At 53.2% G+C, this 26,821-nt stretch overlaps 2 protein-coding genes across 9 annotated transcripts in view; one reads left to right on the top strand and one right to left on the bottom strand.

Annotated features, from left to right (window-relative positions):
• Positions 1-11,693: 11,693 nt before the first annotated feature.
• On the top strand, positions 11,694-14,921 carry C9H19orf81 (chromosome 9 C19orf81 homolog). Of its 2 annotated transcripts, XM_045510750.2 has the most exons (3): positions 11,694-12,189; positions 13,129-13,268; positions 14,134-14,921. In XM_045510750.2, exons 1-3 carry the CDS (start codon positions 11,986-11,988, stop codon positions 14,327-14,329), a joined length of 540 nt encoding a protein of 179 aa, XP_045366706.1. In that variant the 5' UTR covers positions 11,694-11,985; the 3' UTR covers positions 14,330-14,921. The 2 variants fall into 2 exon arrangements, 1 of the variants encoding a protein (XP_045366706.1); XR_834712.3 differs by lacking the exons at positions 11,694-12,189; positions 13,129-13,268 and adding an exon at positions 13,370-13,638 and having other exon boundaries at positions 14,134-14,271.
• A 112-nt stretch (positions 14,922-15,033) lies between these two features.
• SHANK1 (SH3 and multiple ankyrin repeat domains 1) overlaps positions 15,034-26,821 on the bottom strand; it is a 46,038-nt gene continuing 34,250 nt past the window's right edge. For 5 of the 7 annotated variants that reach the window (XM_074370969.1, XM_074370970.1, XM_074370966.1 and 2 more), the window contains 3 exons: positions 24,567-24,663; positions 19,775-22,883; positions 15,034-17,839 (listed from right to left, as the gene is read on the bottom strand). In XM_074370969.1, the coding sequence (XP_074227070.1) occupies positions 17,119-17,839; positions 19,775-22,883; positions 24,567-24,663 (3,927 nt within the window). In that variant the 3' untranslated portion in view covers positions 15,034-17,118. The other 2 variants (XM_074370973.1, XM_074370972.1) reach the window with 2 other exon arrangements.

The following is a 26,821-nucleotide window of genomic DNA, read 5'->3' as shown; positions in this document are numbered from 1 at the left end:
ATAGAAGCAAGGACCTGGATTTGAATCCTTCCTGGACCGGCTTCTGCCTTTGTGACCTCTCACTCTTTGCTCTGAGTTCCAGTTTCCTCATCAACAAAATCCAGACAATAAACTTGTTTCCTAAGGGACCCAGAGGTTTGAAAAAACAGTCACTATAGACGGAACATTGGCACCAAGTAGGTGCTTAATATTTTTTTAAAGCAGCATGTACACCTCTAGTGGTATATTAACAGCGGTTAATGATAATTGCCAGTGTGATCCAGACACCAAGCCAAGTGCTTTGAAAGCATTCTCTCATTTAATCTTCACTTTGGCCCTGTGAGGTGGGTACAATTATGTTATTCCCATTTCACGGAGGAGACGACTGAGGCCAGCAGAGGTCAAATCCCTTGAAGATCTAGAGCTCCGTAGCCTCAGTGGCAGATTTCAGGGATGGCTTGGAGGTCCCCCAATCTTCCTCAGTGCTGCCCCCTGCCTCCCAGTGACACCCATAAAATATAATATCTAAGTAAAAAATTGCTGCTGCTTCTGCAAACTTTAAGACGAGTTCCCTAGGCCCTCCCTTTAATTAGATGATCTCCCCAGTTGCTGCCTATGTATACATTTCGCAGTCATGTTGAATCTCCTGGAAATACCTCCCAGGTTCACTCTGAATGCTATCCTCTGTACTTCTTGCATTCTCCCAGATAGACCTACATTTGCACCCAGGGAAGCTTGCACAGGGTGGGGGTGGGGGTGGGGCAAGCCCACAGATATGTGCATGCAGGTGCTGGCACCCCAAATACCACTTTTACAGCCAGACCTCCCCCCATGCCCACCGCAGGGTCCACAGGCAGCTCTGTTCCATAGGGAGAGACACACAGAAGGAGTCTGCAGAAATACACACACTCAGAGAGGTATACATGGATGGGTTTGCCAGAATCCCATGACGTGTTCCCAAAGAGGCACCCAGGCGTCAGGGGGCAGCCGTGGCGCACTGGCCATGCGTGCGACTTTGGGAGTGGGAGCCCCTAGTCCAAATCCCAGCTTTGCTCTTTCGTCATTTGTGGCCTTGGACAGATGACTTGCGTTCTTATGCCTCAATTTCCCCATTTGTAAATGAGACTAATTTAAAAAAAAAACCAGATTCTGGGGCAGGTATATCTCAGTGGTAGACCTCATGCCTAGTGCCCATGAGGTCCTGGGTTCGATCCCCAGCACCTCCATTAAAAAATAAAAAACAAAAACAGATTCCACTTCGATGTTATTCTGAGGATAAAATTAAATTCAAGAGAGGTGCTTAGAGTAAGTGGTTAATGTTTAGTGTTGTCGTAATTAGTAATTACATGAATTTGCTCAGGTACTCTTTAACTGCATTTTACAAGTGAGACTAACGGAGGCTCAGAGAGGGGACGTGCCCTGCCCCAGGTCACACAGCTGGGAAATGTCAGAGTTGAGATTCAAAGCCATGTGGTCTGAATCTAGACTCCTTGTGTACAGCCACTACATTGTTTGCATCTGGAAAGTTTGAGGTTCTTTCCTGTCATCACCACTGGGGATGTAGAAGAGTGCAGAGCACTTGACAGGGAACCAGAAGAGAAAGAGAGGCATTCATTCAATTCAATCCATGCAGCCATTGGTAGATACTTACTGAGCATTTACTGAGTGCCAGGCACTGTTCTGGGCACCAAGGATTTGCCTGGAACAAAGCAGACAAAAATCCCAGCCTTGGGAGGTCTCATGGTTTAGCGGAGGAGACAGACGGTCGTCAGATAACTGCATATGAGGATCAGTGCTAGGAAGGAAAGTCCAGGGTGCTGTGTGTCTAAGAAGAAGGTCATGGAAGGCTTCTCTGGGCAAGTAACTTTGGAGCTGAGCTCAGAAGGGTGAGTTGGCGTGAGCCAGGTGATGATGGGGGAGGGGAGGGGACTGCTCCAGGGAGAGGAAATTGTTGGTGCAAGGCCTGGGGTTGGAGGGAGTTTGGCACATTCAGAAACACCGCTGGGCACATAAGCTCCATGGGGGTAGTGCTTTGTTTGGTTTACTGCTGTGTCTCCACTGTCTGACATGGTGCCTGGCACACAGTAGACAATAAATATTGGTGGGTTGAGTAAATGAATGAACAAGTGGGTGGGTAAATAGAGAATTGTATGTGTGTATGTATGAGTTGGAAGGATAAATCAGTGGAAGGATGGATCAGTGGATGCTTGGAAGGATGGATGGATGGATAAGTGGGTGGATAGTTGAATGGGTGGATGGATGGATAATGGGTAGTTGAATGGGTAGATGAGTGGATGGATGGATGGAAGGGGGCATGAATGAATGGATGAGTTTGCAAAATAGCTATAGATTCACACGCAAATGTGCCTGGAAACAAATGCAGACACACACCCAGAGACATGCACAGTGTGTATAAACACAGGTTCACCTCTCCTCCTGGTGCTCCCCTGGGAGAACAAACACTGAGAACAGAGGTAAACCAAGCTGGCCTGGGCCTCTGTGGATGAAGACGCAGGGAGACAAACCCTCTAACCAGAGCTACAACCAGCCCCACCCCCACTGCGGTGCTGACACAATTTCTGGAATAGGAGGAAAATGCTGATTCAGGGATTTGTGTCCCAGGCTGCATGCCAGGCCAGGGAGTGGGACAGGGATGGCCCGAGAGAGATGGGGTGAGTGGTGGAGAGGGGCAGGTGGGGCTAAGGCAGAGAGACAGGAAAGGAAGCAGAGAGATAGAAACAGAAAGATGGCAAAATAAAGCGATTGAAACAGAGAGAGACACCACACAGAGACAAAAACAGAGAGACATGCAGAAAGGTATAGAGACACAGAGAATGAGAGACAGAGGAAGTCAGAGGGACATGGCATAGAAATTCAAGTTCAGACACAAGGAGAGATGAGGAAGGGTCCAGAGACAGAAAGGGGGAGAGAGAGGAAGAAAAATAAAGCCACAGAGAAAAGTGGAGACACAGAGATAGGAACATAGAGTCCCGGATTCCAGAGGGAGGAAGAGAGACAGGGACAGACAGACGTGCACACGCACACACAGATGCAGAGAGAGAGAGAGAGACAAAGACATTTAAAGGGGGATGAAAAGAGAGAGCTCCAGAAAAGGCAGCTAAAATTGGACACAGAGCAGAGAACTAGGAAAGGGAATATCCTTCAATTGTCTCCTCTGTGCCTGGATCAGAGAAGAAAAGACATTTACTCAAGGTTGCACAGCCTGGACACAGCATTTAATGCCAGTCTGTTTGACTCCAGAGTCCACGTTCTCTTCTTCACCCTATGTTATCTCATGCGGATGAAGAGGGACAGGGTAGATGGGGTTGGAGGATGCTGAGTGTTAGAGGGAAATTGTCACTTGTTTATTAACTCAACTTACACATTCTGCACTTCCCTGATGCTGGAGAGCCAGAAATGAGTCAGAGCCCCCTGGTCTGGAGAGGGAGGCAGACACAGACCAAAATCCCTGAGCAAGACAGGGAGAGTGACAGTGTTCAGAGTTCTGGAAAAAAGAGCAGATAAAGAATGTGCAGGGGAAGGAGACAGAAAACGCAACTTGGAGGAAGAGGGCAGGCTTCCTGGAGGTGGGGGCACTTGAGCTTCTTATGAATGGATAAGGGCATATGGGCACCAGGAAAAGGGCAGAAGGCAGCACTTGGAGAGTGGAGACAGGAGTGGGGGTGGGTGGAGGAGGGATTAATTAAATAAAGCAATTAATAAAAGATGACTGAAGAATGTTTGAAGGGAGGAGGTGAGAGAGGAGGCTGGAACCAGATCATGCAGATCTCAAACGCCTGGCAGAGGGGCTGAAACATTGTCCAGGGGCACCTGGGAGCGGAGGGCTGGAGGCAGGGGAAGGGCAGGATTAGCTCTGGGTGGAGAAAGACCCCTCTGGAACCCTGTGGGGAGAGGAATGAGGAAGGGAAGAGACTGGAGGATGTGAGGGCAAGAAGGAGGCTGTGGTGAGGGTCTAGGCAGGAGAGGACCTTGAGTCCTGGGTAGGGGTCAGGGCCGTGGGGATGAAGAGGAGAAGAAGGAGCAGAGGCAGGAAGCAGAAGAGATAGAGCTTGGAGACTGACAGGCTGTGGGGGCTAGATGTGCTTGTCGTCATGGGAATGAAAGATGTCCCCTAACCTATAAGGATGGACTTGGTAACTGGAAGTGAAGGACAGCCTGATGGGAGAAAAAGAGACATAAGGATGCCATTAAGGAATCAGGGCCACAGAGGAACTGAGTCTGTTTAAGTATGGACTGTTTTAATTGCCAATGACAAAAACTCAAATGACCTAAGCATAAGAGGGAATTAATTGGGTGGATGAGGGCTTCAGGCACAGCTAGATCCAGGTGGCCCGATCATCATCAGGAATCTGACTGCCTGCATCCTTTGTCTCTGCTTTCCTTGTGTTGTCTTTGCTTCCAGGCAGGTTCTCTCCCCATATGGTGATGCGATGGACCCCAGCAGCTCCAACCTGGGCTCTGACCAGCCAGGCAGCCTCATTGGAAAAAGACAGATCCTCTTTTATAAGGTCCAGCAAAAGTTCAAAAACTGACTCTCTATTCTAGATTGAGTTTTAAGCTCAACCCTGAACAAATGACTGAGAAATCAAGATGCTCCCTAAAAAGCAGAGAACTGATGCTTATCAAGCAGGAATAAATGACAGTTAAGGCAGAGGCCTGCTGGTAGTGGAGAGAGACTAGAGGTACAGGTAACAGAGACTGGGAAGATAAAGAACTAAAAAAATCCAGGCTTCTCTCCCACAGTTTCGGCTAAGAGCTCTGAACAGAGAAGGGATGTCCAATGGGTACCTATGTGGCTAAACTCCTTCCCTCCTGCACTTTGGGCCTGGGAGTCCCCAGACCCTCCTCTTCCAGATCTAGGAATCCAGGCTCCCGGCTCCCTCCTCTCTTAGACCCAGGAGTTGGAGCCTCCAGCCCCTCCCCCACCCTCTGGTGGTACCATGGCAACCAGGCCCCTGGCCCACCTTTCCCTCCCCCATATAGAACTCAGTTTCTGTTTGAATCTCACCTGTGTCTAACCACTTCCTGCGTGTAACAGGGATGAGCGGAGGGCAAGTGGGAACAGAAAAGGGATGACAGAGGGAGGGAGTCAAGGAGCCCGGCAGAGGCAGATATGAGAGAACAGAGATGGGGACACATGGAAAAGGGACTGGGAGAGATGGGGAGAGAGATAAGGGGAGAGAGAGAGAATGATAGGGTTAGAGAGAGACAGAAAACTATGAAGAGAGGGAGGGATGTGGGGCTGGGCAGATGTCTGAAAAGCTGATGGAGAAGGACACTGGGGAGATGGGACAAGGGAAGGGGAGAGAAGTGGGGAGAAACAGGATGGAGAAGTCGAGGGAAAGAGTGGAGGAGAGATGGGGAGAGAGACAAGGAGAAATCAGGGGAAAGAGATGGGGAGAGCAGGAGAGCGGGAGGAGGGCAGAGAGATGGGGAAATGATGAGGAAAAGAGTGTGAGAGAGAGGGGTCAGGGAAGAAACTCAAGGAGACTAGGAGACATAGAGGAAGAAACAGAAAAATGGGAAAGAGGGAACTGGGGCACACAGGGAGTCCCAGAGGTTAGGGGAACCCAGATTCCAATGTGGTCTCAGCCTTCCATATTTTTGCCCCGGGGCTTTAAAGACAAGAAGGAGGCAGAAGTGGAGAGAAGGAGATGGGGTGGGTGGCCCAGTCAGAGCTCTTCTCCCCATCCTCCTGAGACAACCCCTACCCGCCTTCCCAGGATGCAACAAGAGGTGGAGCCCCCGCGCTCCTCCACCGCGGGCAACCTCAGCGTGCACAGGGAGGCAGGTACTGAGCTGTGTCTGTCTGTGTGTTTGTAAGCATGTGCGGGTGGGGGTCCTTCATTTGAGCATCATGTCACAGCCCTGGCTTGCAGCGTGACCTTAAGCAGATCACTGGCCTTCCAAAGAAAGCGCTAACACCCAAATTCTTATGTCCACCAGATTCCTGGGCAGTACCCTTTAGACCTCAAGCTACATTTCCCATGAGGCCCTGCAGTTCCCTGGCCAATGTTCTGGACTCAGAACTATATTTCCCATGAATCTTTGGGGCTTCAACAACTCTTCTAAGGCAATTATGCCCCTGCTAGACTCCCTGCCCTGGTCCCTCACACTCTCCTTGTCTCCCACACTGAACTCAGCTCTCCTAAAGCTGCTCCTACTCATTGCTTCCTATGTTTGAATGGACCCGGTCCCTGGGCTAGAATCCAGGCACTGTCCCCTCATTCCCTCCCACAGCCGTCAGTTCCCAGCCCCACCTTCCTGCTCATTCTCTCTGCCCTGTCCTTATCTCTCCATCCCCACAGCCCCAGGTCAGCTCTTGTCCTCTTCCATGTGGATCCTTTCTCCATCTGACTCCCTGGTCTCCAGTTTCCCCTCTCCACCCCATTCCCCATATAGCTCTAGAGGAATCCTTCCAGCACTCAGTGCTAACCCCATTTCTCCCCTGCTCGCATGTCACCCACATTCCCTATCACTTCCAGGACAGGGTCGCAGTCCCTCAACCCACTGTTTGACACCAGCTGACACATCTTCCAGGGCTCCTTATTTCCACTCTACTTCAGTACAGTTCACTCATTCATTCACTTATTCAACATTTCTTGAGTAATAGCTTGGTAAGGATTCATTTGGCTGGCAGGTAATAGAAACTTGGATTTAATGTGGTGCAAAGAATAGGAAAGTCATGATCTCATCCAAAGACCCGAGGTGGGGCAGGGTTTGTGTTTGGTTGGGTCAGCAGCTCAGTGATGTCACTGAGAACCTAGTTTCTATTTCCCTGCTTTTTAGTTTGGGATCTATTTATCCCTTTGCACACCAGCTTACATACCTCATGGTTACAAAATGGCTGCCACAGTTCCAGGCACCACTTCCAGAGGTCTTTCTCTTAAGAACCCCAGATGATCTCTCCTCATGTCTCATTGGCGAGCACTAAGTCACCCACTCACTCTTGTCTCAATCCCTGGCAAGAGGAATGAGATTATTATGATTATTTTAGTCAGTGGGGCTACACATTAGGTGGGAGAAACTTAAAAAAACCCATACCTAAATCTATTTCAGATCCCAATTAACCAAAATCTCTAGGGCTGGGGTCCTAGCATCTATATTTTTTGAAGGCTTGCCAGGTGACTTTGTTGAGCAGTAGGAGTCGGAAGGCATTGGTTTACACCAGATGAGACATTCCCGAGGATACTGGGGATTGGTGATCCTCGGCTAGTTGCATGGGTGGGGAGTGAACCCTCCTCAAATGGAGGAAGAAGGGTGGGAATGGCTGAGGGGGTCTCCTTTCTGGGTGTCTGCTATAAGCACCTACTCTGCACCGGCTGCTACACTAGACATAGCAAACGACCTAGTGGCAAAACAGTTTCTCTGTCCTCAGATTTCTTTTAGTGTCTTTGAAGATCTCTTTCATTTGGAGACCCCCCTACTCTCCAACATCTCTAACCTAGACTGAGTCACCTACCTGATAAATACACTCTATGTATAGTATAGCTTCAGAAAAGTTGAGTGGAATTGAGTTGACCAGTTGGCCTCTTTTGTAGATCGACATTTGTTCATTTCAGTGTTGCTGTTTCCTTTGTGGTATTTGGGAACCAACAACCTTGCTAAAAGCGTTGCTGTTAAGGCTGCAAACTTTGGCTTAGGCCATTAGAAAGCCTGTGGGTCCCAAGTGTTTTGCCTATAGTTCCTAATGAATGAAATGACCCAGCCTGTTCTCATGCAGGGAGGGCAGGCATGAAACACACCATCTCACAAATAATTAATAACCTACAATTGCAAATAAGCACTCTTTAGCTTTGGGCCTGAAGAGAATTCTGAGAATATTCTCTTTTGCTTAAGGACCTTAGCCCCAGATGGTGCTTCTGCATAAAACATCCTTTTCTCTGCCATTTCTTTTCTTGGCAAACTCCTCCTTATTCCTTAGGTCTCACTGTAGACATCGCCTCCCCTAAGGAGCCTTCCCTGATTGCCCTCAGACTGGGCTTCCACTCCACCTCATGACACCCCCACTGTAGCAAGCATTGCCCTTTACAGTGACTGCTTCTCCCACCAGACTGGAAGCTCTTGGAGGGCAGGTGGGATCTTACTAACCTCTTGGTCTGCAGCACCCTCCAGGGTACACGTGGGGGCTTGGAAATACCGATAGAGGTTTGAAAGTGTTGTGTTTACTCAGTTATTCAAAACGTACTTTTTTTCCTCCTAACTTATTCCCCTATTTATTACATGATTGGGGGAGTGTGATTAGGTATTAATTAATTAATTAATTAATTAATTTAATGGAGGTACTGGGGACTGAACCCAGGACCTCGTGCATGCTAAGTAGGCACTTTACCACTGAGCTATACCCTCCCCCACCCCAATAAGTACTTGTTTTTAAATTTATGCTTTTATTAAGATATACATTGAAATGAATACATCAAAATCACAGTTGTGATTTAGAAATCTTTATGTCAAATGTCACATTTCATGAGAAACAGTTCATTCACATTTTAAACATACATCTTTGATGTTGCTAGAGTTGTTTTTGAGTCATTTAACACATTTCTCCAGGGCATATAATTTTCTTTCTAAGTTGCTTGTGATGGAAATTTGAAAGATTTTTTTATTATGGAAAATTTCTAACATACACAAAAATTGAGATAACAGTACAATGAGTCCACATGTTCCAATACCTAACTTCAGTTACTGTTAATATTTTGCTAATCTTGTTTCATCTAGGTATCTTCCCCAACACTTTCTTTTTAGGCAGACATTCTAGAGGACAAGTTTGTTTTCAAAAAAATCCCAGACGTAATTCCTTTTCACCCATAAATACTTCAGCACACGTTTCTAACTTCTAGGGATTTTTAGAAAACATACCTACCATGCAATAATTATACCTAACAAAAGCAACAATTTTTTCTTAAATATCATCTCATAAATTTACCAATTTAAATTATGCTAATTATTTTACAATTTCATTTTTCACAGTTGGTTTGTGTTAATTAAGACCCAAACCAAGATGACACATTACATTTGATAGTTATATCTCTTCAGTCTTTAGTCAATAAATATGAACCCAACTGTGTGCCTGGTGCTTTGCCAGATGCCAAGGGCAAAAGACAAGTCCTTGACCTCATCTTGCTCACAAGATACAGGGGAGACAGATGTTAATTAGAAATTCATAGAAATAAATGTAAAATTGCAACTGTGATGAGAGCAAATACATGGTGTTATGAGTTCATGACAGGAACTGTTCCCTGGACACTCAGGGAGACTTGATTAGCTAAGTGAGGGGGAAGAGAGTTTCACGTGGACTTGCAGCATGTGCCAAGGTCCTGTGACAGGAGGGAGCATGGAGAGTCAAGTCACAGAAGGGCAATGGTCCTGGAATGCAGCAAGTGAGGATGACGATAGTATCTGATCAGGCTTAAGACATCAGCCATGGGGGCGTGGGGAGGTGGGTAGAGCTCAGTAGTAGAGCACGTGCTTAGTATGCACAATGTCCTGGGTTCAATCCCCAGTGCCTCCATTTAAAAATTTTTTTTGAAATAAGTAAACCTAATTATGTCCCTTCCCTCCTCAAGAAAAATCAGAAACAAAATAAAGAGGGAGAAAAAAAGACATTCGCACAGTCTGATCATGTGTAGTCTTGGGGCCCACAGGGAGAACTTTGGACTTAATTTATCCCAAGACCATAAGCCCTGGGAGCCTTTTGAGGAAAGCAGGAGCAGGGGCAGCAATATGGTCAGATCTACATTTCAAAATGCTATTTGATGAAGTAAATGAAGAGAGAGCAAGTGAGGGGTTAGGAAGCTGTTGTCTAGACAATAGTGGGGTGAGAGGTAGTAGCATACTGAGGAATTGAGAGCACAGATTCTGGATCCAGATGCCTAGATTTTTTATCCTGATTATATCACTTGGGCTGTGTGATCTTGGGCAAGTCACTTAACCTCTCTGTGCTTCCACTGCATCATTTGTTAAACTACCGTATCTCAGAAGGTTGTTGTGAAGACTCAATGGAAAGAGCTTAAAAGGTGCTTGACTTTTTAAAAGGGACTCTAAACACATAGTTATTATTACTGTTAGGTGGACAGATTTGAGAAGGAGATGAATACGTTGGAGGGATGGAAGGGAGGCCAGGATGGCTGGAGAAAAATGATCAGAGAGATCAACATGCAGGGCAGATACTTCTCAAAGGGGATTTTGTTAAAATGCAGATTCTGATCCAGCAGGTCTGGGGTGGAACCTGAAATGCTCCCCAGACCACACACTGAGGAATGAGTCCCCATCACAGGGAGGACTTTATCCTGAAGGCAAGAGGAAGCCTCTGGCGATTTGTATGCTTCGGGTACTGAGTGGAAAAGATCACCCCAGCTGCCCTGCTGAAACAGATGGGAAGTGGGAGGATGGGGACCAGAGAAGGGCTTACTATGGTACAAGCTGAACTATGTTGATGCCCTGAAGCCAAAGACCGCCAGGAGCATAGCTGGCACAGCCATGTGCTGGAGATACCTGCCCCAGCTCACAAGAGACGACTGTTGAATTTTGCAAGCAGGTGGTTAAGACCATGGGTAGCATCATCATTATCTGAGTAAGAGGTTGCTAGAGAGGACTTGTTACAGGAATTGGGCTGTGTTGGGTGACTTGAGGAATCTGGGAAGCAGGCTTTGCTCTGGATTGGATGTTGGCAGGAAGCAGAGGTAAGTCCATGACAAGGGAGGAATGAATGACCCCAACACTGGTTGGGGAAGAAGCAGCATCAGCTCTGAGCAAAGACGGGGCTATTTGGTCAGTTTTGTGGTTTGGGTAGTGTTCATGTTTTGTTGTGTTGAGACATGACTCCAGAGGGTTCTCAAAGTCACAGAGTGGCCTTGGCTGTTGTTGGTGTTCCGTGAAATTGTTTATGTCCAACAGGAGGGCACCAGGGCCTCGCTGGGAGTGCCAGGTCAGCTCCTGGCTGTCAGGGGCTGCTTTCCACTTTCTTCAGCTGCCATAACAAAGAGACCCCCAAACTCAATGGCATTAAGAAAATAGTTGATTTCTCTCTCGTTTAATGGAAGGCAGGTGGTCGGGATGGGTGGGTCATCTCAGCCCCACGAGATGACTCAGGGATCCATGTTGCTCCATCATCTCTAGCAAGGATGAAGCTGGCTTATTGCTGCATCCACATTTCAGTCCAAGGGAAGGGGCATTGAGTCTAAGACAAGAAATTTTTTTTTAAGCAAATGATTTCAAAGTTGCACCCCTCATTCCTGCTAATGCTCTTGGCGAGAACTTGGTCACATGCCCACACCTAGCTGCAAGAGAGGCAGGCAGCTGTTGTCTCCTGCCAGGTGGCAGAGTAACACTCTAGGATGGTAGAGGAAGGGGAAATGATTTATGTGGGACAACTAGTGGTTGGGCATAAGAAAGACCAGTCAGCTGATGGAGGGGTTGTATAGAACAGCCTGATCTGAGAGCTGTTAGCAATCAAGTTCCAATCAGGAGGCCAGTTCTGAGAGTGTGGGAAAAATCACAAACTGGATTCAAATGCTGCTTGGTGAAGAAGCCAGACTGGGTGATTGGAATAGAAAACAAAAAGGGAATAGAAAACAAACAGAGATAGAATAGAAAATGGAATAGAAATCAAAAAGCCCCTTCCTCCTGCCTTGCAGTCTCCCTCTAGCGCCCCCTTTAGGCAGAGCCTAACAGGACCCCAACTATCAGAGAGGAAATGGGGTTGGTAGGGTCCCAGCCCTGGTGTGGTAGACCTGGGTGGAGTAGGGTGGAGTTTGGAGCTGAGAGACAACTGCTTAACAAGTGGCATAAGAACTATACTGGGGGTGGCATGGACAGCTATGGCGATGCTAATTAAGCAGAATCATGTGTGAGGAGTGTTCAGGGCAGCTGATGCTGGGTTTTCCATCCTCAGGAGCGCTCCTTGTGGACTTAGAGACCCAAGAGGAGACGCAGGCTCGGAACCTGGGCAGACCTGTCAAATCCTCGTGAGTGGTCCCTGGCCCCATGATTTCTGACCTCAGCAATTCTGTGTGTGATGGCAGTGACCCTGACCTTGGGAGGTCCCTGTCCCCTGGCTATCTTCTCAGGAAGCAGTACCTACGCCAGGTCATTGCAGAATATGAGGCGCTGGACCGGGAGCTCCCATGCATCCGCAAGTTCCCCATGCTGCCTGCTGCCCAGCCCCTCTGTCTGTGCATGGAGACCTTGGTGAGTGGCCCTGGCCCCTGTCACCTCAGGCTCCTGGTAGGGTGGCGGAAAGGGCATAGGCTCAGAAGCAAGGTGGACAGGGTTTGAACCTAGGCTCAGTGGCTTACTCGCTGTAAATCTGGCACCAGGATAAGCTGCTGAAAATTGATTGTGAATTTGTGAAAGGGTCAGTTGGCAAGTTTATTGCTGCTGATCCCAGAGGGGAGACCAAGAGGTAGAGAGAGGGGACACTGAGGACAGAGGGAATCCTGCTAATCCATCTACTATGAAATTCTGTAAAATTTACAAATATCGCCAACACTACCCCCCACCCCGCTCCTCTTCTTTGTGGCTTTGAACATGAGACACCCTCCCCAACACCCCCCCCCAAGGCTTGCCTTTCTAGAGGTGACCATTTTCATGACTTCATTTTGGTTTCTCAGCAATTTTATATGCTATGACATATGGTATCCCCCTTTGACATGGTAATCTCAGACGGAAAACGTGGTTAATGATCAATATGTTTCTGAACGTTAAATAGATCGACAAGATGTCAAACCCCCCTACAATCCTTATTTTTTGACAACTGAACATTCTTTCAAATGCTAATATGACCATAAAAGGAAAAGTTTACGGCTTAGACCCTTGTGGAGATCTTCAGGAGCTGCCAAAAGCTCGCTATCCAACGCAGGTTGCTGGAAAAGTTTTCAGTAGATTGGCAAAGATGGCCATATTGGTGAATCACTCAGCCGACTGTTCATTGACTTTTGGCAAATCGGCTTGCTGAGAACTGATTTTTGGAGAATGACCTGGAATGACAGTAGAGATGCCTTGCTACCTGGAAGATTCCTATCCTCCCTGCTCCAGCAGGTTCTGCAGGTGGCGTCTAGGGTGAGGACTTCTTAACCCGGACTGAAGCCGGGTGTCACAGGCTGAGGCTCTCTCTGCAAACCCTCCCAGCCAGAAGAGGACCTTACCCACCTAGAGGTGCTGGAGGCCCTGGAGGCCGAGTTACCCGGGGCCATGGAGAGCGGGCATGTGAGCAGTATCCGCTTTGAGAACATGAACGTCATCTGTGGGACGGCTGGGCGCCGGGACCGGTGAGCCCGTGGCGGGAGCAGGGCCTGGAGCCACCGGGAGGGGCAGGACCTCAGAGAACGCGATGAGGGGACGGGGCCGGGAGAGGTGGGGAGGGGGCGGATCGAGGCGTTGGCGCCGTGTGGGCGTGGCCTGGAGCTAATAGGAGGTGCCCGCCAACCGTCGCGCGGGGAGGGGCCGGGCGGGGAAGCTGGGGCAGTGAGGGCCCCGGGCCTGGAGCGCCAGGAGAACTGCATGGTTGGTACTGGGGCCCCGAAAGGGCTAATAATGGGAAAGAAGAGGCGAAGCCGAGAGTGGGCGCAGGGAGGGGACAGGTGAGATCGGAAAAGAAGTTTGGATCTGGAGTGAGGAACCGGACTTTCAATGATCAAGGTGGGGACCGGGACGGGCAAGACCGAGCCGTGGGATCGGAGCAGGGGGAAGCAGCCATGATAGGGCGGACCCGGGACTGAGCATCTTAGGGGAGGGTCCAGAGTGATCGGGTGGGCCTGGGGCCTGAAGTGTCTAGTTGGGGGCAAGGCGGGGGGAGGGGACTGCGATGGGGGCACAGGCCTGAGAGCCACACTGAAGGGGCAGGACCCCCTGGAGTTGCTGGGTGAGGGTCGGGCCCTGGAACGGCGGCTTAAAAAGATGGAGCCTCGACAGAATCAAGCTGAGAGAGAAGACGGGGCCTAGACTGACCCAGGTGAGGATCGAAGTACGGGTTGACCTCGGCGAGAGTGCAGGGTTGGAGGGGAGTTTAGGGACGTAGTGACAGGTTGTGGGACTGGAATCGGTAAACGAACAATAAAGGCGGGGCTGAGGCCACCAGCGATTCCCCTTCCGTCTCCGCCCCGCCCCTCTCCTCTTGGCCTCGCCCTCTCGCAGGTGGCTCATCACTGTCGCAGATTTCCAGACTCGGTCGCGCCTGCTGCGCTCGGGGCTCTGCCTCCGCGGGCTTCCGCACCCTCTCGTGCGCCACGACGAACTGCTGCTGGGCGATTACCGCCTGCACCTGCGCCGCTCCCTGGTCCGAAGGCGCATGCTCGAGGCTCTGGGGGCGGAGCCGACCGAGGAAGACTGATGCTGGGGGGCTGGCCCTGGCTGCGCCTGCGCACCGCCCAATTGGCTCGGGGGACCCCCCCGGAACCAGGGAGGAAAGGGGCGTTGCCTCCCCAGGAAGGAGGCGGGGTCGGCTCGAGGGGTGGATACTGTGAGTTTAATTATAAAGAATGACCTGGTACAAAAGCCATTTCTCTCTGCAAAATCTTGGTGGGGAGTCAGGGGGAGGGAGGTGATGGGGGGGTAGGGACGAACCCCCATAAGATAATCCTGCCTCCCTAATCTTCCCCCAGTCCCTGCCAATAGACGCCCGGGTCCCAATCCTTTGAGGGATGAACTCTTGAGGCCCGAGAGAGGGACGACCAGGGCGCCGGGGCTTTCAACGTGTGCGATCCCAGTCCCAACGAGAACCAGAAGTCCTTATCCGCCCCCCCTCCTCTTCCTCCTCCCACCCCCCCTTGGAAGACAATTCTCGGGCTTTTATTTCAGGTTTTTTTTTTTCTGGATTTTTTTGTGTGTGTGTTCTAGTTTTCTTTTTAAATATTTTCTTTTGTTATTGTTCCTCTTTTTGCTTTGTCTCTCCTCTCCGCCCCGCGCTGCCCCCCATCCAGTCCCTTTCCCCTCCCCACCCCAACCTCACCTCCCCCCTCCCCACCCCCTACACCCTCCCCAACCCCGCGGCACCCATCCAGAATGAACAAGCCCTTGATAGACGGGCGCCGCGCAGGCCCCCTGCGGACGGGGGGCATCCGACAAGGGGGAGGGGGCGGGTAGGGGCCCAGCGCGACCTCCGCCCCACTCCTTGCCACCCCTCCCCCCTCCCACGACCCTCCCACAAGGTTCCCCGCAGATCCCTGACATGGTGAGGGGAGAGGGCTGCAAGCACCCTCCCCCCATGGACGGAGCACCCCACCCCCCCGGGGGGGGGTAGGGGGCAGCAGAGGGGGAATGGGCTTAGGGGAAGGAGGGGGAGCTCCCTTCTTTGGCAGCTGAACATGGGGGAGACCTGAGGGCGATGCCCTCCCCTCTTTGCCCACAGTAGGGGAGGGGGCTTTCCAGGAGAAGGGGTGGCTTAAAATTCCCAAGCCCCAGGAATAAAGGGAGGGGGCAGCGTGCAGGAGGGAACAGCCATGCTGGTGGGAGGAGTTTCTTGGAGAGAGACCGGAAGGTTAGGAGATGGGGGGGGGGTCATGTCTTCGTGCAAAATGGATGGACAGATGACCCAGGAAGGCCTGGGAAGAGGAAGAGGACGGAGAAGGTGAGAGAGGGCAAAGGCTGGCACAGGGGGAGGAGGAACTATGGAAGCAAAAGCTGTGTGCGCAGGGTCTTCTCCCGCCAGAAAGAGAGAGAGTGTAAAGAGCTAAGAGAACAGGCTGAGCGCGAAGGGCCGCCAGAGCCGGGCCTTCACAGGGACAAAAAAAAAAGTGCCAGGAAAAGAAATGATACAGCCCAAGAGTATGCAATGGGACGAGTGTGCAGAGGAAAGAGGCGGTCGAGTTCCCCAAGGGAGGCAGGAAGAGTCACCCAAGAACCGACCAGAAGAAGTAGCATTTCAAGAATGAGTGTGCAAGCCGAGACACAGTGCGCGAGAACGTTGTTAAGGAAGAGAAAAAGGCTCTGAGAGATCTGCAGAAGTGCTGGAGGAGGAGGCGGGTGCAAGAGTGAGCGGTGCCATAAGATTCACGGAAGAGCTGACGATGGAGATGGACAAGGATTGGGGCCACAGGGGTGCAAGGGAAGTGGCAGCCTGGCAAAGGGGAGAGGCGTGAGCACTGGAGACAGAAACGGTTCCCAGGAGGCACGTGGGCAAGGAGGGAGAGGAGGAGGGTGTCAGAGTGTCACCGTGAGACGGAGGGGTGGGTAGAGTAAGGCTGTGGGGGTTCAGGAATAGGCAGGGAAAGGACTTGAAGAGAACAGAGGCAAGAGCTTCGGGAGAGGCGCAGAGGGCAGCGAGTGTGCGAGGGTTGAGCCAAGGGGAGGATGTTCCAGAGACTAAATCTGTGTACGCAGAGTCTCTGAATGGGTGAGGGAAAGGGTGTCCCAAGTGTGTCTGCAGCAAGGGTCCAGAGATTTTCTGGAGTGAGAGGTGGAAGGGAGGGCGTCAAGGGGAGGGTCGGCCAGGAAGCTTCGGAAAGAGCAGGAATGAGGAGGGTGGGGTGTGGGAAAAGTAATGCAGCTGTGCGCAAGAGAAAGGGAGCGTGAGTTCGACAGTGGAGAAGGCCTCGCAAGCCAGAGTGTGCAAGACAGCGAGAGGGCGAATTTGTGCAAAACTGTAGCCCAGGGAGGGAAGAGAGGTGAGCAGGCGTGCAAAGGAGCGTGCAGGAGGCTGGGGGGCTGCTGTGTGTGCTGGGGAGAAGGGGAGAGGAGGGGAGCCGAGGGACCTGGAGAGGGGGGAAGGGTTGTCAGAGGGGCGGCAGGTGGTGGAATCTGAGGGCACTCCCTTCCCCTGCGGCTTGGGGGACGACCCCCATCCAGTCAGGCTAAGGGCTGACCCTCTATGGCTCTGTCTGTTACCCCCTCCCCAGAATCGACCCTTCCCCCCTTGTCCATCCCCTTCTTCGATTTCTTCCATCCCCCCCTCCGCTCCCCACTTCCCACACACAGTCTTGTGTCAGCTGCCCCCTCCTGTGAGGTGCAAATGTCTGGCCGGGATCAGGCCACCTGGTGACCTCCAGGCTTGGGAGACAAGGGTCAGGGTGCAGTTTTAGCAGAGTCCCTGGCCTGGGGGGAGAATGATAGTCAGGGGTCAGAGGTCAAGAAGCCAGCAGGCTCAAGGGTTCCGTGGACGGGCTGGTCCGTCCAGGCCAGCCATCACCTCTCCAGGAAAAATTTGAGAGCCCGGTCGATGTTCATGCGGTGACCCACTCGGGTCACACCCAGATCGACGTAGTCCTCCTTGGTCAAGGCGGGCAGGTGAGAGCCATCAATTTCATGGTCCAGGAACCGGGCTCGGTGCTCAGACAAGCCCAGCCATTCAAGCCAATCAGCCACGTCGAACTTGGTCCAGAACCCCAGAGGTTTAGCGCCGAACGGCTTGTCCGGGGGCAAGGAAAGCAGGCGGGTGGGTGAGAGGGAGCGTGAGGCCCCTGACAAGGCTCCCCCAAGACCCCCGGACATCCCGGGGTGTGGTGGCACAAAGACAGGGGCGAAGGGATCAGCCGAGCCTCCTGCCCCTCCAGTGGGGGAGCCACGGATGTCGAAGAGGCCCGGATAGAGGGGTCCGGAAGGCAGGATGGGCAGGGATGAGGGCCGGGGCGCAGGGCTGACCTTGTGCTCCGAGGCAGGCAGCAGTGAGGGGCTGGGGGCCCGGCGGAGCAAAGGTGGCCGCATCTCGAACTCCACGCCCTGGAGGTGGCGGGTGGACGTGGAGGAGGAGGAGGAGGCCGACGGCGAGGTGGCCCCTGGGGCTGCAGCAGCTGAAGGGGGCACCCCGGTTCCTGTGGGGAGTGGCGGCAGAGGTGGTTTGGGCCAGTTCTGAAACAGGCTGCTGACGGGTTTGGAGAGGAGCGAGGACTGGGAGTCTTCGGAGAGTCTGGAATGTGACAAGGGGGCAAGGGTGGAGGTGACGGGTTTAGGGGGCAAGGGCGGGGTGAGAAAGAGGCAGAGGTCAAGATGTAGGAAGAGAGACATGGGGTGGGGAGGATAGAGAGATGGAGAAGAGAGATGGGAAGAGATAGAAGGGGCGAGGGGGTAAGATGTATGTCAGGACAGAGATGAAGGGAGAGAAAAATGAGAGGACAGGGAGAGGGTGACAGTCAAGAGAGAGATGAAAGAAAAAGAGACATTAAGTGATAAGATAATAATCGCCACCACTTACTGATGCTCATGTGTGCCAGGCATTGTTCTAAAGAGCTTTACATAGTGCATCTCAATTGAATTCCCCGCGACAGCCCTGATGCAGTTTACTATTATTATCATCATCATCATCGTCATCATCAGCACAGAGAGGTTACGTAACTTGCCTAAGGACACACAGCCAGGAAGTGGCAGAGCCCGGTTATATGGCACCAAAATCTGAGCTCTTAACCACTACCTTATACTGCCTTTCGGGTTATGGCCAGTCACAGCAGAGTGGAAGACAGGGAGACGGTGAGAGAGGAACAGAAAGAGGGTGAGCATTCCGGGGGAGAGATGGAAGGGGACAGGGGACAGAGAAAGAGAGAGAGAGATGAGGAGAGGGAAATGAAAGAGAGAAGAAACAAGGGGAGAAAAAGGTTCCCCTCATCCCTTTAGCTCCCTCCAGAACAGTCCTGCCTCAGGGCCTTTGCACTGCCTCAGAGCCTTTGAACTGTTCCCTCTGCCTAGCTCACTCTTCCTCCAGGTAGCCATACAATTTGCTCCCTCTCCTTCTGCTGTCTCTGCTCATCTCACCTGTTATTTGAGAGACCTTCTCTAATCATCCCGTTACTGCATTTTTCCCCCTAGGATGATGACAATGATTTTGTGTATTGTCTTGCCTCCACTTCTGCCTCATTGGGCTATGAGCTCTAGGAGGGCAATGCTCTGCTTGTTTTGTCCATTGTGGGGTCCCTCTCACCCTAAAAGGCACCTAGTACATGACAGATGGCAAATCAATAACTGGTGGGGATCTGTCAACAAAATTAAGCTTCCTTTCCTCTACCCAGAAGACTTAAGGATAATCAGTGAGTTGCCTTAAAATCTCAAAGACCTGATAAAACCCATTAGACTATCACCATAAGGATATCAAACTCTCAAACAGAATTAGAGTGAGCTCTGCAGATGGACAAGAGGATTGAAAACACCTCTTCCCATTCTCACTATGTGTCTGAATCAAGAATGTGAGTCTATACTTTCCCTAAGACTAGAAGGTCCCGAATGAGCTTGAACTTTGTGGCAATCCCAACCAGCTAGCTGCTTCAGAAAATTTCTGCATCTTCCCCTATTTCTGCATCTATACTGGCTGGACTTCTGTAAGTAATCCCTCTCCTTCCCCATCTCATGGTACAACAATGGTCTCAAAGCCCCTGTGGGTCCTGTGCTGTCCTGAAAGAGGTGAATTCCTTTGCTTAAGGTCACCCATTTAGAAACCAGGACCCAAAGAAGCGTGGCTCCAGAACCACTGTGCCTTAAAGCATCTTGTCTGGAGCCATACTGGGTTCAAGGGACTCAGATTTCAGGGATTGTCAGAACTGACACAACCCACCAAAGAAACGGACATCAGCAAGTTGTGCTCCAACCTCCTTTGTTAATAACGATTTTTGTGCATCATGGGATGTGGGTTGTCATGGTGATGGGAGGAGACCACAGAAGCTCCTGAGATAAACAGGATTTAAAGTATCTGTGCAAGCATGCTTCTTTGATGGCAAACTTCTCCAAGCCAGCTTGGTTTGTTTTCTTTCAACCACCTGGGACTCTAAAGGGACACAGCTATGGGGAAGGTGGACTCTGGTACCCACAGCATCAGCCCCTCCGGCCTCCACTGCCAACCGCCAGCCCCTCTGCTCACCTCTGCCGCTGCAGGGAGGAAGTCCTCTCGGGGACGTAGCTGGCTCCCCCGTGGTGGCTGTCCCCGCTTCCCCCGCTGCCTCCCCGGGCCCAGGGCAGAGCGCCACCAGCTGCCGAGGAGCCCCCAAACTGCTGAAGCTTGGAGCTGAGTTCACTGATGATGCTGGCTTTGACTGTGGCCAAGGCTGAGGCCTGAGGCTGGGCTAGGGGCCCGGGCAAGGGTGGTGGCGGTGGGCCCGGACCCTCCTCCCAGGGCAGCAGCTTCCGAGGCAGGGAGGAGGCTGACGGTAGGGGCACCGGTGGGCCTTCTGGCTCTACAGCCACTGGACCCCCGGATACACCTGCTGTTGAGGGTCCTGAGCAACCACTCAGGGCCAGCAGCCCATCGGTTCCAGCCCCCGTCACCGAGACAGTGGGGCTGGTGGAAGTGACAGGGTCTCGGAGTCCCCCACTGGGGCCAGGCCGCAGGCCTCCACTGGCCCCTAGTGCCCGGCCCCGGAGCTTAGAGGGAGTCATGAGCTGCGGTGGGTATGGTGGGCCAGGGGTACCGCTCCCCCCAAAGGCCTGACCATCCAGGTAGGCCACATATGTGTCCAGAAGCTCTGGCCCACTGGCTACACCAGCCCCACCACCAACACCACCGCCACCCCCTGCGCTGCCACCGCCTTCGGCAGACAGGCTGCTCAGCGTGGATGCGCTGCTGATGGTCTCCAGAGGGTGGTCACTGCTACTTCGACTGTCCACCTCCTCAATACCAGAATCCGTGCCAGGCGGAGGGTCTGGGCCAGGCTGTGGGGCGGGGGGAGCCGGGGCGGCTGGGGCTGGTGGGCCAGGCGGAGGCGGGTCGCCGGGAGCCGCAGGGGCCCCCTGGGTCAGCGTTGCCACCTCGCTGTCATAGGAAGTCAGGCTGGATGCGGTGGAGTCCAGGGTGGGAGGGGCGGCGGCAACAGCAGGGGGCGGCACAGGGGGCAGTGGTGTGGCCGGGGTGGGTGGGTCTGGCAGAGGGTGAGGAGGCCCAGGCGTGAGGGGCGACTCAGGTTTCTCGAAGCTGTTGGAGAACTCCAGAGGCGGGGGCAGGGGTTCCACAAAGAGGAATTCGCCGTCTTCCACGTCCACCGAGGGGGCGGGGGGCGGCAGGACTAGCAGGGGAAGCCCATTCTCTTCGCTGCCCCGCGGGGAGGTCGGCGAGGTGGGCACAGACCGGCGTGGGCTGGGCGGCGGGACCCCCGGCCCGTCCTCCGAGGGGGGCGCCCTTCCACTCGCCCCACCGGCCCGGGGCTGGCAGTTCTCAAGGAACCGCACGTGGAGGGGCAGCCGCTCGGGCTCCTCCGGGGCTCCGGACCTCCAGGCCTTGCTCACCCCGGGGTGCGGGGCGGGGGGCTCGGGCCCCAGCTGCAGCAAGAGGGGCCCGACCCCGGGAGCAGTGGGCGGCAGGCGGTGCAGCAAAGAGCGTCGGGCGGCTGGCGGGCTTGCCGGAAGGGACTTCTCCTGGCTGCCCAGCCCTGCCCGGTACCCCAGCTCCCGGCGGGCCGGGTCCGGTGGGGGCGCCCCCCAGAGACGCAGCACCGGCTCATGGTGGGCGTGGGGCGAGTGGTGGTGCGGGGTGGGCGGCGGGGCCTCGTAGCGGGGCGACGGGGGCCTTGGAGGGGGCTGGGGGGTCCCACCGCCCTCCGAGGACTCCTTCAGCGCCCGCTCTCGGGCAGCCAGGGCCAGCCCGAGCGGGGAGGCTGGGTCCAGGGCCTTGCCGGTCAGCGGGTGGACCAGGGGTCGCGGCGGCAGGAAGCTGGTGAAGGCGCTGCTGCTCCCGCTGCTCCCGTAGGCTCGGCTGCCGGCTCCGTAGCCCGCATAGCCGCTGCCACTCCCGGCGCCTGCAGACTCCAGCCGGAGGTAGGGCTCGGCGGAAAACATGCCTTCGTCGATGGATTTGGAGTGGCGCAGCCGGGGGCCCGGGGGCGCCCCTGGGCCCAGCGAGCCGTCGCCGCCATCCTCATCCCCCGCGTCGGTGGAGAGGAAGAGCGTGGACCGCCGGCGGGCTTCGTTCTGCCAGCCGCCTTCTCTCCGAGCCGCCCCGACCAGGGCCGCTCCGAACTGGCTGGTGAAATCGAGGGTGGCCGGGCCGCTGGGCGAGGCGGGGGTGGGCACGGGCGAGGGGGACGGCGGCACCGGCGACATGGCCGGCGCGGGGCTCGGCGTGGAGGAGCCGCCGCCGCCACCAGCGCCGCCGCCGCCTGAGGTCTCGGGCTGGGCAGGGGGTTCCGCCTCGGTGCTGCTGCCCTGGCTGCTGCGGCCGCTGCTACTGGTGGATGGAGCCTTGATGATGATGGTGGGGATGGGGATGGAATTCTTCTCCGACGGGGCGGCCGCGGCCGGCGGCGGCTGCGGGGATGCCGGAGACGTGGGCGACGCGGCGGGCGGGAGGCCGCCGCCTTTCTGGGGCTCGCCTTCGACTTTGGTCTGTTTGACCAGCGGGCCCTTCCGCCCGCGGCCCGAACGGGCTGGGACGTACATGGCCGCGCTGGCCGCCCGGGGAGGCAGCTGGAAGTAGCGGAGGGCGGGGGCCTGGGAGGAGCCGCTACCCCCGCCCCCGCTGCCATGGTGCGACGGAGACAGGGCCCCCGCGGTCGGGCTGGGCCCGCCGCCCCGCCAGCCTCGCAAGCTGGGCTGGGGCCCCAGAGCCAGTCGGGGTGGGGGATCGTCGGGAGAACCGCCCGTCTCCATCTCCGGGGGATGAGGGGGGTGGGCGTGGTGGTGTGGCTGGGGGGGCGGAGCGTGGTGGTGGTGGTGGTGGGGCGGGTGGTGGTGGGCGGGGGGCAGGGGCCCGCTGTGGTACAAGCTCTTCTCACGGCTTCCTACACGGGTGTCAGGAGGGGAGGGCCCATCAAAGGATGCCGGGGAAGAGGCGGGGAGGGGGCCACCGGGGTTGAAGGGCCCAACCCGGGGAGACGGGGTAAGGCGACCGGAGGAGGAGGGGGCCGGAGGTGTGCTGTAGGGGGGCTCTGGTGGGGACGTGGTGGGCGGCGGGGGGATCTCCTCCGAACCAGGCACAGACAGGCTGCGGCTGAACTTCATGGCCGGGGGTGCTAGGTAGGGTCTGTCATCTTCTGCAGCCCCTGGGAAGACACAGAGGATCCAGGAGCAGGACAAGGGTGGGAGGGGGTGGTCTCCCTGTTTCCCTATTCCATAGAACTACACAATATTAGGATAATAATTAATAATAATAATAATAATAATAATAATAATAATAATAATAATAATAATAAAGACATGCAGTATATGTTAAGAAGAACTTCACATGGATTAGTGCAGAGCTTTCCTAGCTGTGGTAAATCCAAATCCGCTGGAGAAAGTAATACAGGTTGTGCACTGCACAACAGCAAACAGCAGAGAGAACCGGATGGGGTGGGAGTGGAGTGAAATTCAGCTGAACTTCCTTCCCAGGCCAGGAGAGGGCGCCTTTTCTAATTCCCACAAAGGCACAGTATATACTACTGAGAGCTTGGGGTGAGCAAAAGTGGCTTGAGCCGGAAGAGATACCATGTTTATGGGCAGAGTTATAGATTTCTCTTCATGCATATGCAGAAAAGAAACGTAATTAGCATATCCAACCTGTGATTTCACAGACTGCTCAGAATGAGGCTCATGTTTAAAAGAGACAGTGGATTTATAAGTAAGCAATGTTAGGTAAATTTATAGGTAGCTGGTAGTAGGCAAATGACACACGCTGGTGGACCATGGGCACTGGAAGTTGGGGGAAAGCTAGATCCAAACAGCAAAACAACTTGGAGAAGCCCGGAGGAGTGAAGTCTCTTGCCTACTTATCAACTGTCAGGGCTCAGTCTTTGACCCTCTTTTCACCTCTGACTAGTCTCTCTCCCTTGAATATCTCAACCAGTGTCATGGCTTCATTTACTACTTCCCAGCTGATGACTCCATGTTTGTCTTGGGCCCAATACTTACCCTTGAGCTCTGAGCTCCTATATTGAAATGCTGCATCCACTTGCCTGGCATCTCAAACTCAGCATGCCCCAAACTGAGCTCCTGATCTCCTCCCACCATCTCCCCCAAGCTACTCTCTTAGCAAATGGCAGCTCAGTCCTACCCCAGGACCTTTGCACTGGCTGTTCCTGTGGCCTGGAATGCCTTACCTTCAGATATCCCCATGGCTCCCGGCTTCATCTCCAAGTTTCAGGTCAAGCCTGCCCCCCAGCTCTCCTGACCTCTCTTTTTCTTTTTTCCCCCATAGCACTTACCACAGTTAGCATACTACATATTTTTCTTTATTTCTTATCCTAATAATCTGTTGTCCGTCTCCCTCTGCTACAAGGTAAGCTTCATGATGGCAGGACCCTTTAGTCAGTTTTGTTCACTGACATATCCCCAGCAGTCTAGCCTGACCTATGGTATTGTTCAATAAACATTTGTAGACCGTTTGAATGAATGGAGTCAGGTATAAGAGAGAACAAACCAGGGTCTAAGGTTGGGGCTTTGACTTACAGCGTCCAGGCAGGGGCAATAATAATACCCCCATTTTCTAGATGCAGAGTCCTGAGCCCAGAAAAGTGAAGCTGCCTACCCCAGGTCACACAGCTGGGATGGACCAGAGCCAGGATTCAAACCCAGCTTTGTTCAGCAACAAAGTCTGAGCTCTCTGCCCAAGTTGACAGAACTGTGGTCACATGTGGAAGTAGAAAAGAACATTTCCAGGCTCCCTGGTTTTCCCTGTAAATTGTCACCCTCCCAGCCTCCCCACTCCTCAACGGCATCCCTTACACCCACCCTTGCAGGGGACATACCAATAGACTTTTGCCGGAGCATGAGCCCAGGTCCTGGAGGCAGGTAGGAGGGACGTTCGTAACTTGGCTGGGAGCGGTGGTGGGGGTCAAAGCTTGACTTTGGGTTGACAGTCAGAGGAGGAGAAAGAAAAGAGAGCAGAGAAAGATCAGTCAGGGCATGAAAATCCATGGCTTCCCCACCCAGCCATCCTTCATTCCTTCTCCAGCCTCTCCTGGAAGGGAGAGGGGCGTGAAGGAGGTGGAAGGGAATACCAGGAAAGGGAAAGGTTCCTGAGTCCTGGCAGCGGGAAGAAAGGGGGAAAAGACTGAGGGTCAACTGAGCCCGCGTGCCATGCCAGTCACTAATCTGGGCACTTTTCTCCATTCCTGCTGTCAGTGCCCAGGTCTGAGTTGCCACCATTGCCTGCTTGGATGACTGCAGTAGCCTCTTCTTTTGTCTCCCTGGTGCCACCCCTGTCCTGCCACCCCTTTCCGGTTTGCTTTCCACACAAGAGTCAGAGGGATCTTTCCAAAAGAAACTCAGCTCATGCTATTGCCCTGCTTAAAAGCCTACGGTAACACACCACATCAGTTGGAGGAGAATCCAAATTCCCAACTCTGGTTTCTGGTCTCTGGTCTCTGGTCTGTGCCCACACAGATCTCCTTGGCCAGAATGCTGTGCCCATCTCCAGCTGCTGCGAGGGTCACCAGCCTGCAGCCCTCGGCTGCCCCTTGCTCTGAAGAATCACCCACCCCCAAAAGAGTTGACATGTCCAAGCAATTATGTGTCCCCACTCCTGGGAGCTGTCTGCTGATACTAAGATCTAAAGTGGGATTAACTCTGTCCTGTAAGTTACACTCCAGAGCTCCCCTAAGGGATCAGGCTGAAAGCAAACACCAGTGGGGACCAGGTGTGCTGACCTCCACAGCCCATCCTGCCTGCCCTACTCCCTTAGAGGTTCCACCTTAGGAAATCTTTGTCTCCAGAATCCCTGTCTCAGGCTCCAATTCTAGGAAACCCAAACTAAGACACTCTGTATGATTGAGCAGCTGCCTGTATCTCTGACTTGCTCATTCTGGTCCCACCACATCCACTTTGGCTCCTCCAAGGCCCCAAGGTCCATCACTGCTTTGGTGATGCTTGTAAGTCTTACAAGTCCTGGATCTTCTCTCTGCAAGGGTTTCCTCCTAATCATTACAGGTTCCTTTCCATCTTTACATCCTCCACTCAAATATCCCTACCAGTCACTGTCTATTGTATTTTCCTGTCCTGTTTTCTTCACGGTGCTTCTCTCCATCTGGTTTGCTTGCTTATCGTCTGCCTCCCCAACTAGAATGCCAGCTCTCTGAAGGCATCAGATATTATCCTAGGCACCAAGGGGTCAGTGTCAAGGGCCCATGATACTTTTAGGGAAAATATTTTAATTGCTTTTAAAATAGGAAGGAAAAAAAGAATATAATTCATCCAGGATAATAGTCATCTTTGCATCAGCACAGTCAGAAAACATCGATTATGCATATACCTTTTTAGGAGGGAGGGGCTCTTCAAGGCAAAAGTGTCAAACATAGCCTACCTGAGGGTAGTGACTTTGTCAGTCTTGTTCCCTGCTAGGTCCCCAGTCCCCAAACAGGCCTGATGTTCTATAAGCTCGTGTGACATGAATGAGTAACCAAATGAGAACAAGCCAACATCAGGCACGGCAGGGTCCTGACTCCCCTGCTTCTGCCAGGTGGCCCCATATGTCTCCCATCTTTATCTTCGAGATCAGAAGTGCAGAGAAAGGAAACCCTCTTTGGCTGAAGTCCCCACCTTTGGGATGGGACCCTCACTGCCCTCACCTCCCACCATGCCCCTTCTTGCCCCCTTGCACTAACTACCTCCAGTTCTCTGAATTCCCTGTGCTGTTTCTCACCTCAGAGCCTCAGCATACACTGTTCCATCTGCCTGGAACATCCTTTCCCTGCGCTTTGCTTGGGAAAACTCCTTGTCATCCTGGCCACCCCCTTCCTCTAGGTCTGCACCGCTTAATACAGTAGCCATTAGCCCTTCAGATGTAAATCTCAATTAATTAAAATAAATTAAAATTTAAAATTCCCTTTATCCATCATATTGGCCACATTTCAATAGTCACACGTGGCTGGTGGCTACTATACTGGACAGTGAAGATTGAGGACATTCCTATCATAACAGAAAGCTCTATTGGACAGGGCTGTTCGAGACCTTCATAGACTGTGCCCATGCTCCCTCCTCACTGCACTCACCCACCTGGATTGAG

This window comes from Camelus bactrianus, chromosome 9 (genome assembly GCF_048773025.1).
Source record: "Camelus bactrianus isolate YW-2024 breed Bactrian camel chromosome 9, ASM4877302v1, whole genome shotgun sequence".
Classification (NCBI taxonomy): Eukaryota; Metazoa; Chordata; class Mammalia; order Artiodactyla; family Camelidae; genus Camelus; species Camelus bactrianus.
The sequence above is the reverse complement of the archived record's forward strand: the minus strand, read 5'-3'. Positions and strand labels throughout refer to the sequence as shown.